This window comes from Cyrtonyx montezumae, unplaced genomic scaffold (assembly GCF_038088225.1).
Source record: "Cyrtonyx montezumae isolate F1298 unplaced genomic scaffold, pur_monq_1.0 scaffold_13, whole genome shotgun sequence".
Taxonomy (NCBI): Eukaryota; Metazoa; Chordata; class Aves; order Galliformes; family Odontophoridae; genus Cyrtonyx; species Cyrtonyx montezumae.
In genome coordinates, this window is record NW_027071859.1 from 22,166,822 (window position 1) to 22,182,511 (window position 15,690).

General features: G+C 44.7%; 1 protein-coding gene across 1 annotated transcript in view; it reads left to right on the top strand.

Moving 5' to 3' along the window:
• Positions 1 to 3,498: 3,498 nt before the first annotated feature.
• The window catches only part of LRRC1 (leucine rich repeat containing 1), a 59,040-nt gene continuing 46,848 nt past the window's right edge, over positions 3,499 to 15,690 (top strand). Inside the window, exons 1-2 of the mRNA XM_065730817.1 lie at positions 3,499 to 3,712; positions 12,696 to 12,813. Of these exons, the coding sequence (XP_065586889.1) occupies positions 3,554 to 3,712; positions 12,696 to 12,813 (277 nt within the window). The 5' untranslated portion in view covers positions 3,499 to 3,553. The remainder of the gene's footprint in view (positions 3,713 to 12,695; positions 12,814 to 15,690) is intronic.

Here is a 15,690-nt window from a genome sequence, read left to right on the forward strand (position 1 = left end):
CACCCTGGACTGCTGCTATCACCAGCAGTCCGTGAGTCTTTCCTTCTCTTCATGCCTTTCTTGTTGTGCCTCAGCTTCTTCATGCTCTGTAATTGCACCTCCTCTGAGGGCACTGGGAAATCTGGCTGGGGAAGGGAAGAAGTCCTTAATGCAGAAGTAGCTTCAGGAACTTGGTGTGCTTTCTTTTTTTCTTCCCCCCCCCCCCCCCATTATTTTTCCTATTGTTAATTTAAGTTTTAAACTCTGAATTTTATGAACTACTTAAACTATGCTGATGCTGAAAGCTATTTCTCCCCATTCTCTCTCTCTCTCTTTTTTTCCCCTCTGTACTCCAAAATGCTCTTTACTGTCCCAACTCAGTATTCCTACTTTTGCTGTAGCAGCACTCACCTTCTCCACATTCACCCCAAACCATGGATATATGTGTTTTTTGGCCTTTTATAAGGAACTCAAAACTTGACAGTGGTTGCTTTTGGAAAACCAGAGAGCAGTTCTTCATGATCAGTGCCAAGGAGGGGATATGTGCAGAGTGACCTTGCTCTCACTTCTTTTGAACAATAACTGGGAAGAATGCTCCTGAGGTCAGCTTAACCTTATCTATATTTTACTTTTAATTGTCTGAGCTCCTTAAAATCACATAAAAGTAATTATAATATATATATATGTATATATTTTGTGTCAAGCACATACATGGGCGGTGTCTAGAAAGAAAAATAGAGATTTTCAACACTGATGTCCTTGCCAGACCAAACTGGTAGTGGTTGTAGGATGAAAGTTTGACTGATAGTTGAGAAGATACTGAGTTTTTGATTGTAACTTATCTCCCAGATTTCAGTTATGACATGACAGCACATGTAGTTAGTACCTGCTGCCATTTCCAGCTGAGAGCTGTTAGCAGGGTGATCCCTCACACACAGCACAGCCCTGCAGGCAGTCCTGTGGAGGATGGATTGCTCCTTGCATGTGAGCAGCCAGCTCTCAGGAGTACATCCTCTTTAGAAGAAGGATGTTTTTGGTGTTTACACCTAACACTCTTCAACAGAGCAATGAAGATGGACACAAAGGCTGGTGTGGATTTCCTGATCGCAGTGTGAACAGAAGAAAAAATGCGAACCACAGCATCATGTTGAGGCAGAGTTCATCTATTCCCCTCCAAAGCTGAGTTTGGAGAAGTCTGACCGTGTCCACCTGAGACTGAGTAAAGCAGGTTGCCAAGGAAGAACCTGCTCCAAGCATTCATTTCTCTATCAAACCAAAGTCTGTGGCATTGGATCTCTTACAGATTTCATACATCACAAAGCTGAAGTTCAAGGTGATGCTTTCGGCTGTGAGAATACTACTTCCTCAAAAAAGGTTTGCCTCCCGGCCTCCTTGATGCCTGTTCCCATACCATCAGTTTAGACACAGACTTGCAGTGGATCAGGGTCACTGGTACTTACTTGATGTCCAGAGCTCCAAGTATTATATCAAACTCGCCGTGACAGAGCCTGTCCATCTCAGACAATAAGAGGATTTTTATCCATATCTTTAATGTCAGATGGTGACAAAAGATTTTACAAGAATTAAGTTGTCATCACTCTGTCCCCTGGATTGCCTGACGCTCGTGAGAAGCATACAAATATTTTGCTTAATTCTTCATTGAAGCACCCAGGCTGCCCCCACCATCACTGTCACTCTGACACTCGTTACACTGAGATCGAATCGTGAGATGCAGGGTAGCGCCTACACTGCTAACACTTCACGCCAAACTTCATGTCCAGGTTGTGTAAGAAAGGTTCCAAGTCTTTACTCATCTCAGAGTCCATAGGAAAAGATTTTCCTTTCACCTTAGACCATTGGTGCACTCACAGTGGATTAAATTTATACGGAAATGCTGACACACTCACTCCAACACGTCTTTAATCACAGCATGGGCAGAAATTGGTACAGCTGATCACTTCCTGCAGATTTCCAAACAGCTCTTCAGCTTCTTAACAAGTCAGGGATGTTTACAGTTCTTTCCACTCTGACTTCTTTGTATTCTTTACTTTGATAAGTTGGGAGTTTCCCTGTAATTATTTTAATTACTGGATATATTGGATAAAGAATCTCTCGGTTCTGACGGACAATTAAGGCACGTATGACGTGGATAATAATTGTATAATAATGCATACAAAGGATAACTTTGGAATAGTTCATTATTTTGTAGAACAGCAAACTCTAACAGTACTCGCAGTCCAAAAAAGCCCTAATATAGGCAGACTACGATGTCCACAGAAATTAAACAAATGTAGCTTGCAAGATTTATCAGTTCACTTTGAAAAGAAAAAAAGTGATTTTATGACTACTTATTGCAGTACCACGCAGGGACAGAAGGGCAGGGGCTGCTATGATAAACTTTTCCTTCTGCCCCACTCCCGTATCTGCACACAGTTATCATTATGCATGAGAAGAGTCCTATTCAAGAGAATCTTCGATGTCAGCTGCCAGTTCTCAAGTCTATTTACATCACCACGTGGGTTCTCAAACCGGAGGTACGGAACACAGTGGCGGAGACCCTCTGAGGCTGTGGAGAAGGCTCCAGGGGGAACTGATGGTGGCTTCTCAGTATCTGAACGAAGGGGAAAGACTCTTTGTCAGGCTCTGTTGTGACAGGGCAAGTGAAATGATTTCAAACTAAAAGAGGGGAGATTGAGATTGGAAATAAGGAAGAAGTTTGTTACAGTAAGGGTGGCGAGGCACTGGAATGCCCAGAGAGGGTGCCCTGTCCCTGGAGAGATTCAAAGCCAGGCTGTAAGGGGCTCTGAGCCCCACATCTGCTCTTTTAAAACGAGATTTAAAAGTCTTGTTTCAGAACGTCCCGAGCGTAGCACATTGATTTCTTTCTTTCTTTCTTTCTTGGAACATGATCAGCAATGGCCCCGGGACCCAAACAGCGTCCCATACTTTGACTGCACCACTTCCTACATTTACTACACCGCTTTCCTCGTAACTCCCTCTTCGAAGCGCTGGAAAAGAAAACACAGTCGCGACCCGCAGACGCTCGGCGATGCCGGCGGGCGCCTCGGGCAGGGCCGAAGGAGGCTGCAGGGACGGCACGGGACACTCCGGCTCGTTCGTATTGCGCCTCCGCCCCGGGATGAGGGCAGCGCTGAGGGCGGCGGGACCGCGGAAAGTTGCGGAGCCGGGGCGGGGCGGCGGGGCCCGGCCCCGCTGATGTCAGCCGGGACGGGGGAGGAGGGGAGGGAGAGAAAGGAGGGGGAGCGGTCGCCGTGTTCCGGGTCAGGCGCGGGAATGCGCGGCGTCCGCCAGCAGCGCTGCGCCCGGCGCCCCGCGATGCCCCTGCGGGGCCGGCAGCGGCCCGCCGAGGGACAATAGGGGGCCGATCCCTCCGCGCTCCGGCTCCCGCCCGCCTTTCTCCGCAGCACCGGGGCCGGCGGCGCGCTCGCCCGGGGCCGCTTCCCTCCGCCGGGGCGCGCTGGATGCGCGTCGCCGCCGTCTCGCCGGGACCCGCGGCGGCGAGCGGCCGGCGGGGAGGGGGGCGGCGGTGAGCGGCATCGCCCGCCCCGCGGCGATGTTCCACTGCATCCCCCTGTGGCGGTGCAACCGTCACGTGGAGTCCATCGACAAGCGGCACTGCTCGCTGGCCGCCGTGCCCGAGGAGATTTACCGCTACAGCCGCAGCCTGGAGGAGCTGCTGCTGGACGCCAACCAGCTGCGCGAGCTGCCCAAGGTGAGAGCGGGCGGGGCGAAACCGGTCGCGGAGAGCGGCGGAGGGAGGGAGCGGGTGAGCAGCCCGGCAGGTGGCCGAGCAGCCTAAGGGCGAGGGGTGAGGTCACCGCTGGGGTGCTGCGGCCGGGCACGGGGCCCCCGGGGCGAGAAAAACGTGGAGGTGCCGGAGCGGGTCGAGGAGGGGCGAGGGGGTGATCGCGGGGATGGAGCGCCGATCCTTACGAAGGGAGGCGGACGGTCCGGGCAGAACTCATTGTGGCCTTCCGGTACTTAAAGGGAGCTTCAGGCAGGAGGAGACAGACTCCTTATGCGGGGAGATGGCGATAGGGGCAATGGTTTTAAACGAAAGGATGGGAGGTTGAGAAAGTTTTCCGCGGAGAGGGCGCTGAAGCGCGGGCACGGGGCTGTGTTTGCCCCGACCCTGGGGCTGCTCAGGGCCAAGTTGGATGGGGCCCTGGGCAGCCTGAGCTGTTCGTCCTGGCAGTCAGCAGCCCTGCGCACAGGGGAGCTGGGTGATCTTTGACATTGCCTTCCTACCCAAGCCTTTCTGCAATTCTGAGCGTCTCTGCTCCCCACCTTGCATTCTCCTTTTCTGTATTAATGCACACGTGAACCAAGATGAGAACCCTCTTTTTCCCTACATATACATAATATATATACCCATCATTCTCTCAGGAACACAGATTAATGTAACTTAAATAAATATTTATCCTCTTACTTTTGCACTTCTGCTTTCCCATTTCAGTGCTCCTCTCCCTTTCCCAGGCCTCCCTAACCATTCTGCCTCATTACTCAGCAGTGTGTCACAGAACTTGCCCGTGTTTGTGTTGACAGTGACCTTTCTTAGCTGCTACCACTGCTGTCTCAGGCTCCTTGCCCTGCCCACGCATACTTTCCCTTCCCTTCCCTGTCCTTGGATGTCCCAGCATCTTACTTACTTCCTCCAGTCTGAATGCCCTTTCTGCTCCTCGCTTTCCCTCTCTCTCATCCCTTCTGTGCCAGATTATTGTCTGCATTTGATTTTGTTTTCCCTTTGTGCTCTGCTCTCTCCCCTTCCTCTGCTGCCTTGCAGGTTCCATCATCTCCTCTTGCCCTTCCTGCAGGATGAGACAGCCTGGTGGGATGTGCTGGAGGAGCAGGCTGTGCTGTTAAGCTTCTGGTGGTTTTCCTCAATACTGAGGTCTCTATATCCTTTCTTGGCAGTTGTGGATATTTTCCCACAGAACAGCAATTTCTGTCTGTCAACATGCCTCTCACTGCTTGTGCTTTATAAGAAAAATTAAAGAGCTGCACCCTTCAGACTTAAAAATAAGGCCTTTGTCTAGGGCCACTTGAAGAGTATGGCTCTTGTTAAAAAAAAATCCTCCTCCTGCATTGGGTGGGCTGTATCCCATCTAAGAGCCTTCCAGTGAATATTTGGTGCATCTGATTTGATTGGGAAAAACATTATGTGAGTGCGGGTGAGCACAGAGCAACTTAAAAACATAGTATGTGTTTTTCTTCTTAAGCCTGAGTCATTTTTATTTTCCTTGTGAGTGAAAACTTGAAGGCTAAGCTGTAATGTGTAAGTGTATCATTTGCTACTTGTCAAGAGCTTTACTTCACTGAAGAGTAAGCTTTCTGGCAAATGGCTTTGATAGAAGAAAATAACACATTCTTCACGATGTGTTTCAATAGCTAACATAATGAAAAGCATCAGGTAAAAATAAGATGCTTTCAATTCTATAGATCAGCCTGTGGTCGTTTAAGTGTTGTCTCCTGTTCCTGTGCACCAGAATTTAAAGGCCAGTACATCCTCTCAACTTAATTTCTCTGCCCAAGGAATTTGCAGAAGAAAATTGGATCTCAGTGTTGTTTTTTTCCTCCTGTTTCCTAGAAAATGGAAATTTCTTAAGTACCCATGAAGGCAGTGTTATATTATAGCTTTTATCTTAAATCAATAGTGTTCCTCACATTTGTGAGTAGTGGAAGTAATTTTGACTCTTGTTTTGCTGCTGTTTTGTCTAACTACTGCCGTGTTGCTTTACTCAAAGGAAAAGAGCCTCTTTCCCATGAGACTTTGAGCAGATGTTGATTGTGTGAAAACACCATTGGGGGAAAAAAAAAGAGGCAAAATTTTACGTATGCACTCTGTTAAGCTTAAGGGTCTTCTGAACTCTTTCTTATTTTGGAGATTATTTCTATGTAGGATTTGTAGACCTAATCTGACGTAACCCAGTCATTTCATTTCTTTGAGCTTACCCGTAACTGTATGTCATCTGTAATTTTTAATTCTCTCTGCTGTATGCTAGTGCTTCTCTGTGCTGGTCTTTGACTGACGTGAGGCCACTTCCACAAGGGGCCTGGTTAGGCACTGGCCACCTCCCATGTTCCAGTTTCTACATGAAAGAAACCTAAGCTGCTGCTTAGCATTCATCTTGGGCAGTGTCTGTGCATCTCTTTATTGCAGGGGGTGTTGAAATTCAGGGTGCTGTTATCATACCAAAATCTTGTGGAAGCTCCCTAAAAAAAGGGCACTGTTCTTTCTGTACCACTCCTTGTTTTTAGAAAATACCTCTTAGACTACATTTCACTATTGTACCATAATTTTTTTCATGATGCTGCATGCTTGGTTGACAGCTGGTGTGGAAAGAGCAGGTATTCTAAACTTCTTTTTGAAATTGTATGTATGGTTGTAACTGTCCCTTTTCTTTCTAAAATTTATAGATCTTATCGGTACTGTGGATATGTGTGGTGTCTCTTGTGGCTGGACTGCTGCTCTTAAAGCAGGAGTGACCAGAAGGCAAGGAGAGGAAGTTGAACTTTGCATTAGAAAGCAGAGGGAACCTGTGAAGCTTGGGTTGAGTGATGGGACAGCTGAAAGCAGCTTGGGATTGATGTGTAGACCAATATTAGTGTCTGCTCTGATCAGAAAGAAATAGATGGGACCTTCTTCAGATAACTAGAAGCAGCATCCTCATGCAGACCCAGATTCTCACAGCAGACCTGAAGCAGCCTGACATTAACTGGACAAACAACCAAACAGAGGGAGCAGTCTGAGAGGTTTTTGGGGGGTGCAGTGATGACAACTTGCTATTAAGGAGTCAATAGACAGAGGTGCTATACTGGATTTCCTGCTTATAAACAAAAAAAGGGCAGATTGAGACTCATAGGTGAGGCAGCCATGGCTGTAGCAACCACGATCCTCTTGGAGTGACTGTGAGATGGTGGAGTTTGGGAACCCGAGAGGAGGGAACAAAGTGAAAAACAGGATCACAACCATGGACTTCAGGAGAGAAGATTTTGGCATGTTCAGAAATAAGCTTGGAACAGTATATGGGAGACTATCCTGGAGAAGAGTGGGGTATGGGAGAGAGAGTCGATTTTTATCGATCACCTTCTATAAGCTCAGAGAAGACCATTCAGATGAATAGGGAAACAAGCAAAGGTATCAGGGAGTCTGTGTAGATGAACAAGAGCTCCTGACAATAGTGAGACAAAAAGGAAGCATAGAAGAGGATGGACAGAGGACAGTTGACCCAGGAGTGCCCCAGCGACAATGTATGTGTTTAAGAAAGTCAGAGCCTGTTTGGAATTGAATCTGGGAAGGGCTGATAAAAACAAAATATATCAAAATATCAGAATATAGCAAAGTATATCAGCAGCAAAAGAAAGACTAGGGAAAATTTGCTTTTGAGTCCTGCAAAGATAATGCTGAAATGGTGACAGAGGACACAGAAAAAGCTAAGGTGCTGAAAGCATTTATTCGCCTTGGTCTCCTGGTAAGGATGGTCTTCAACAGTCCTGGGTCCCTGAGATCAATGGGAAAAGTCTAGAAAGAGTTGCTTTTAGTGGAGGAGGATCAGGTTAGGGAACATTGAAATAATGTGAACAAGTCCATGGGACCTCATAAGATGGACCCATAAGTGCTGAGTGAGCTGGCGGGTTTAATGTAAAGTCACTCTTGGTTATCTTCAGAAGGTCTTGGTGATCAGGAGAGAATTCAGAGAACCAGAAGAAAGGAAATACCCCTCCTATCTTCAGGAAGGAAGATCTGGGAAACTACAGGGTGATCAGCCTCACCTATGGAGGTAATGGTGAAAATCCTTCTGGAAACCAGCTCCAGACAGACAAAGGACAAGACAACATGGAGTTATGGAGGAGAAATTGTGCTTAATCAACCTGATAGCTTACTACAGTGAAATGAATGGCTTGGTGCCAGAGGGAGTAGGGTATGTTGTTTTCTTGACTTTAGCCAGGCTTTCAGCACTGTCTCCCATAGTATCCTCATGGACAAGCTAGATAAATGAAAAGTGAGGTGGACTGAAAAAGGGCTGACTTGCCAGACTCAAGGGACAGTTGTCTGTGCTATTAAATCCAGGTGGAGATCATTCCCTAGTGGTGTAACATGGATACTGAGGCCAATATTACTTAATATCTTCATTTATAATCTGAGTGATGGGACAGAGTACTCCATCAGCAAGTTTGCAAATGAGACAAAACTGGGCCATCTAACGGTTGTGCTGCCATCCACAGGGACCTTGGCAGGCTGGGGAAACAGACTGAGAGGAACCTTATGAAGCTCAGTAAAGAGAAATGAAGAGTTCTGCCCTTGGGGAGGAATCACTTTGTGCTGCTGTACAAGCTGTATGTGGACCAACCAGCTGGAAAGCAGCTTTGAAGAAAGAGGCCCCTGGAGGTCCTGATGGACAAGCTGACTCCCTCATGGCAAAGGCATTATTCTGGGCTACATCAGGAGGAGCATATATCAGCAGATTGCTGCAACACAGCACTGATTCTGCCCTTTGAGATGTAACCTTCTCCCTGTGGTGTGGACCATGTATTAGCATAAAGAAAGGTTGGGTTTCCCCTGCTCTTTTGCGGAGGCAAAACAAAAAAGTGACTTCCAGGGACCAAACCCAAGTGATTTGTTAGTGTGCTGATCCAGGATCTTGTAGGAGAGGTGGAGGGAGTTGTGTTAGCTGTGTCTTAAGAGTATTTCATGGGTTTAATGCCTTATCCTGTTTGCTGTTTTGTTAGCTTACCAAAAACCGGTTTAGCTTCTGCTTGTGTTTGCCTGGAGAGACACTTGTGACTTTTTCTGAGGTCTTTCTGAAGCAGTACGAAAAGGGTTGGGGAAGGATTGATTTCAATTTTAGCTATCTGGGTCTTGGAAGAGAACAATTAACTGGTCAAAGGAAAAGAACAAATAAAGCAAGGTCTTTCCCCCACTTTGTTTCATTTACAGTGTGGGAAAAGAAAGTGAAGCCTGAAGAAAATTTGAAGTGAGAATACAAACAAGAGTTATAAGGTAGCATGGAGTAATTTAAAGGTAGTTTAATTGTAAAGTGTAGATATCGCTTAGCTGGTTATTTACAAGTTTGGAAAATGAGTTAAGTAAATATAGGTGATGTTTAAGAATCAGGACTGTGTAGTGTACTGTAGTACCGCTGATGAATCCTTATAAGCGGAGACAGTGTGGTGTCAAAGGGGAACTTGACATAAGAGCAAGCACTTACAAATTTTCAAGCTTGTCAGCATCAGCTCAAGTACATGCAACAACAGAATACATAAGTAAATAAATCTTTCTCCTGTTTAAATACAACCCTGCAACCCTGGAGATAATTTGCGGCATTCCTTCTCTCCCTCTTGTTTTCCTTTCTACTGAAAATTAGTCAGTGGGTTACATTACTATCTAATGTTTCCTCCCTTTGCTGCTAGCAATGACCTTTATATAGAAACATTTTGCTTGAGACTACTGTCATTTATTTGTGCTACCTGTGCTGAACGGAGTTTTGCTTTGCCACGTCTCTAGTACTGGAAGGCTCTGGCAGTGTAATGTTGCTCCTCCCCTTAAACAGCTGTAGCTCCAAGTAGATGTTCCTGCCCTCCCATGTTTTTTATTTCAGTTGACAGCTGTTTTTATCTATTTCCCTTTTTTTTTGTTTGTTTTTACATCAGGAAAGGTGCTGGAGCATTCATGCAGCATTCTTGGGCATACACGTATTTGTTGCGGAAGTGGCTCATTCAAAGAACAAGTGTCATTTTGGCCACTTTCCCAAGAGAAAATCTCAAGTTTTATCAATCGAACCGGTCTGGCTTAATTCTATTAACTGCCATTTGTAGAATCAGGAGTGCTGCTTGCATTGTAACAGGCAAACCCTCCTGGGTCACGATAGCTGTTCTGTTCTGTGAGTTATTTGCTCATCTCTTCAGTCTGTTTTATTGTTGTTTTTTCTTTCTTCTCCCATTAGCAGCCGTGAACCCAATTTTGTCAGAATGAAGTGTTGGTGTGGTTTCATGTTTTATTTATTTTTAAATATATGGCTGGGTGGAGGAGGCTCGATTAGTTTTCCACTGAGAAAAGGACTCCATTCAAGACATATAAGCGAAACCTCTATACGTTCTGTGGTAGTTAAGAAAAGCTTCAATTTAAGGCTGGAAATTGCCACTGAGTAGAAAGTTGTAGGCTCTGTTGGTGCTGATGCTCATGGAATTATTTGTGTCATTGATGCCCTGTTAATTAGGCTGGCTTAACTGAGCAGTATTAAAAGTGTTGCCAAGATACTCATAGAGATGTCGGGTCTGCAGTCAAACCCTGCTATTACAGCATGCTGTGGGGACGTTCTGCTGCTCCCAGGGTTGCCCTATACAGGAGCTGTAATGTGTTTCAGTTCTTGTTACAGCTTTTCAAATAGCAACTAAGCTCTATTTGATACAATACATATCAAACATTTCTGATTGGCATATACTGAAACACTAACAAATATTGCTGCTGTGTTTACACTTGCTGAACTCTCCATGACATGCTGTTGATTCCCTTACTTCCCTGTGGACTTTTTGACAGGTAAAACAAATACAACAGAAAGGAGTTTGACACTGCAGTAGTGCTTGAGAGTGTTCATGTTGTGCCTTGGATAAAGGATGAGCAGTTACTGGAAGGAAGTGAGATGTATGAAGCATGCAGGAGTCATTATGTTCAGTAGGTTAAAGGAAAAAAAAAAAACAAAAAAACAAAGCAAGAAGTTCAAAGCAACACTATTCACATAACTGCACTTTATGATTTTATCAAGGAAACAGTGTCATGCATTAAAAATTGTTATGCAAACAAGAAACAGAGCTCCCAGTTTGCATGCATTTTAAGTAGTCTCTCACAGAAACAACTGTGCCTATAGATGTCATCTAATTTGTTTGTTGCACAGGTGTGCTTTGCACGTCTGGTAATAAATGTCTCAGTCCCTGACAGCGGGTGAGGTGAGGGCTCCTCAGCTTTCCAGGGGATAGCCACCTCTTAATAGCTTTTTAATGACCATTTTGTCTCTTAATCCTTCTCTTAATTACTTTTTTTTTTTTTTTTCCTCCTTTGCGGTTGTGAAGGATCTCTTGCAAGGACAACTGTTGCCTCTGAGGAGGTTTTTGTCAGGACATCAATGTTTGTTGTGTGGCTCAGCAGCTACAAACAGGCTGAGAAAAAAAAAACTACGCAGTGAAGCACCTTTTCAGTAGGTCTTGCCAAGTATTTTTTGGACAGTGCTAGGACAGATTGGGATCTCTTCTGTGGAATGCAATCCTGCTGTGTTTTAACAAATGTGTCTTTAAGGGCTTTTCTAGGCTTCTGTGTGACTGTTGGTTTTGTCACATAAATATTTAGCAAAAAGGATGCCTTTGGTTTAGAAGGTGTTAATGACAGGAAAATGTGATCATGAATTGAGCAATATGCAGTACACGCACTCCAGCACCTAAAACAGAGAAACAAAAAGCATCTCCACAAAAAGCCCCAGCCAACCAACCCACGAAATTGAGGGGCTCATTTCCAAGAATGGATCACAGATAATCAAATGAGCCGGTTCTGACTGCTGTGCAGAAATGCCTGTGCAGCCCAAAGGCACAACACTCAACATTTTAGGAGTCCATCAAGGCTGTATGTAGGTAACAGTATGGAATTCTGCCCAGATCCCCACCACTTGCAGTTACTTTGTTAAATGCCTGTCTGGAAGAGAAGAAAGCTGTGATAAGGGCTCTTGGCCCTCACTAGGGATGCTTGTTTCTTGGTAGCTTTTAAAGACTGTTTTTACCTTTCAATCAGCAGCTGCTTCTGTACCTGATAAGTGTAGTGGAGGCCTGATGTGACTCACGGTGCCTATGAGTCTGCGCAGTGAAGATCCCCTTTGCATGCTTGGCTGGTGTCATTTGATGGCTCTTTTGTTCTGAGGGCTGCCAGGACTTAGCCTGGGGGCACGGTTAGTGTCCTGCCTGCTTTGCATGGACTGTCCGTCCCCGTTGTGCCTGCAGTTGATGAGCAGTTGTTGCTGTATGTGCTGTCACCCTTGGACATAGACTGCAGAAACGTGGCTGTAGTATGGCTGTATGTACGGCTGCATGAGAGGCTGGAGAACCTGATTATAGAGCCAGAAGGTGGTTTGGTTCCAATTTGTGCTGGAGAGGCTCTAAGACATGCGCATCACACACAACTTTCATTAGTCCTTCTGAAATGGGGCCACTCTGCAGAGAGGGACATGGGATTTATGAGGCTGGAAAGGAAGTGTTCCTGGGGGAGAGAGGCTCTGTAACCTAGTTGGTTCCCGCAGTCGCCTGTTACAAAGACCTTGGCAGCCCCTCTGTGTGGGTTTTCTGGATCACCCTTTAGAAGTGTCTCTGTGTATTAACTTCCTAATGAGCCCTGGTGTGTAATTAGGGTGCTTTTAATTACCCTGATGGATAACCTCACCCCATTAATGATTTTGAAGCAGGCACTGTGGATTTCACTAACGTGCATGTGCCGTTTACTAGCTAGCTTTGCAGTTAGTGTTTGCCTGTGAAAATCAGTGTTCGTTCTAATGCAGTCCTGAAAGAGGTCTGCATAACTGATTCTAAGCCATAACTTTATCTCTAATGACATGAGCAGCTTCCAGTGTAACTTCTACAACATGTTGTTGCTCATCGCTTATCGTATTTGTGCGAGTTTTATGAGTATCTTGTGACATGGAGACTTTTCTTCCTTTCAGCCTTTCTTCCAGCTTGTGAAGTTACGGAAACTTGGACTTAGTGATAATGAAATCCAGCGGCTCCCTCCAGAAATAGCCAATTTCATGCAGCTGGTGGAACTCGATTTGTCTCGAAATGGTAAGCTGCAAAGTTAATTCATTTGATTTTTATACTGTTGTACGACGTGATCTACAAAGCTGGGTTAGAAGCATTTTTCTGTCTCTGAAGCTGCTATCTGTGTCTTGCAGAATGTTTTTGTGTGTAATGCGTGGATTTACCTGAAGTTCAAAATGGAAAGGAAGGAATGAGCACAGAGGAGAGGCAGTGGTAGAAACACAGTGATAAAATAATAATTTACTTCACTTATGCCTTTCTGAGAGCCTGCTTTATTTTCTAGTTTATAGAATTCTTTAAACCCTATTTTTTTTATCTGCCACTATATTGATTTTTTTCCCTGAGCTCTCCAAAATGCTTAGAATTTAAAAAGAAAAGGAGACTGAGAGAAAAGAGAACTCCTATCTGTCCAAAAAAAGGTTCCTCTGGGTTAGAAATGCAGTTCATTCTTTCTACTCCCCTCTGCCTGTCATTAGCAAGAGTCAGAGTGCTTGTGTTTCTAGTTTGCTTCTAGTAGAAGAATGTTTTGTTACTTGCTGAGAAAAATTCAGAAAAGGGTGCTGGGAGAAACTGCTTTTTAAAATATGCTGTTGGGAAACATGGGTTTATCATTCTGTTGATAAGTTGCTGATGCTGCTTATAATGTTGTAAGCCATGGCGGAGTGAAACTGGTTGGATTTTGCCTGTTTTGTTGTATCCTGGTGAACGTGTCAGCTCCCAGAGAAGGTCAGGGCCTGCTGGGTCACCTTTAAGCAGCCTTATGACCCAGTGGACTAGAAACAGTGAATCAGTGTTAACAAATTAGAGCAACTGTCAGCTATTTTTACTTCCTTATATACCATGGATGTGCACAGAATGCTCTCTGAGGTGTGTGACGGGTGGGCTGGGAGAGGGCATGGCTGTGCAACCTTGTAAATAAGAGGGGTGTGACTGAATATTAGGAGAAGAAATGGTGCAAAAGGAAGCCTTGATTTTGTTATGCTTTAATATCACATTGACTCTTCGTCACAGGAAAATATTCAGTGGTCACCTCACCTTCCTGTAACTATCTGCATTTTGCATCTACCCTTTATTTATTTGGTGCTTTTAATGCAATCTGACAATGTAACTGATGAAGCGTAATGAGTCTCTAGGCAGTTTCTGGAAAAAAAATAAATAAAAATCTCTGAACCATATAGTGTTATGCACATTTGCAAGCCTTGTAAGAGAAGAAAGCTGGAAAGAAACCATCTGAGAAACAGAAAAATCACATTAGTTAACATACTTTAGAAATACGTGAGCATTAGTTGATGCAGTATTTTTGGCTACTGGGTTTGGCTGAGCTTGGTGCTGACTGTGATAGATCTCAGCAAAAAGGAAATACTGTGTTGGCTGAGTAGTTCGTTCTGCAAATGAATTACTAGCTGCAAAAGAGCTGATGGATCAGAGCCATGTGAACCATTGTCAGCCTGACTTGAAAGTTGGCGTGAGATCTCAACTGTAACAAGAACAGATGGTGTGAACATTTATGGCCGGGTAATGCATGTGTGTCATTAGAAGTTACTGCACGAGGAAGTGTTTTCTAAAGGGATGCATTGGCCTAGTGCAGATTGCAGGAAGCAGTTTCTTTCCTACATCCAAAGTTCAGCGTTAATCATGTGTTTTATTACGTTACCGATCCCTCTCTGTGATTCATTGCAGAAGGTGACTGGTACTGGTGTCCCAGAGGGCACGTTGCAGTTAACACACGATTTGACTCTTCAGCTTAAAACCAAAACACACCGTGAGGTGGTACAGGAAAACCACTGCAGAAGATGACTGATGTTACTTTCCACTGTTTAGTCATGTTTTGGTTGTCTCGCAGCTCATCTGTCTCTCTTAGTTAAAAGGCAAAACACACACCATATGTGATGCTGCGGGGGGAAATTCTCGCACAAGACTTTGGCTATTTGCAGTATTTTTGTTTCTTAGCTTTTGTAGTTTGAACCTGACTTCCAATATGTTAGATCTGCAACCTGCCTAGGATTTCTCCCGTTCAGTGGTTTGCACTTCCTTGCTTTTTGTTCCTCTAATTACTAAACTACTTGGGGAAAAATAAATAAATAAATAGAAACTCTTTGTATTCCTTTCAGGCACAGAAAAACAGCCTGGCTTTTCAAAACGCAGTATGCTGCATGAATAGGAAAGTGTGATGGTGACATCTGAACTTGGGAAATAAGAGATCATTGTTCTGTGTTTTTTGTTATTTTAGCTGTCTAGTTTGCTGCTCCAATTGCATTCAGTTCTGGCCATTCTGTTTCCTCAAGAGCTTAAAAATGCAAATGTAAATTCATTTAGTGATCTTTGTACGGGAGTAGTAGCCATTTATATTTTTAACCTCTCATCAGAGGAGGAGGATGAAAGTCTTTTGAATAAATGAAGTGCTTCCATTCCCCTCTTAATAAAATGGTAACATGTCATCCTTTCTTGTTACCTTCTAATCCTACGGTCTGCGTTTGATCTTTGAAGTTCCTCAAGCTGATGTGCCAATCAGCTGGCTGAACTTCAGGACGCTTCCAGGCCACAGTAGAAGCATTTTCTTTGCATGTCGTGCAGTGGTGAAGTGCTCTATTTGGAGGTGGGTCGATGCCCTCTGGCAGGATCCCTCCTGGCTCTCTGGCACCAGCTCTGGCTCCCTGTGCAGTGCAGCATTACATGCTTTCAGTGTAGATCTTGTTCATGGGCTTCCAGAAAAGGTGAGGAGGGAAACTCTTTGAGTGTGGCTTTCTTAAATTCCCAAGTGCTTTACAGTATCTGAGACACGTTCATGTATGTTAAGATGGAACTATGTAGTTGATCTTTTAATCAGTTTTTGGTTAGTGAGTGAGTGTCAAACTACAAGAATCTTCAAAGTAAATGTAAAAATATTTTGCAGATGTAAAC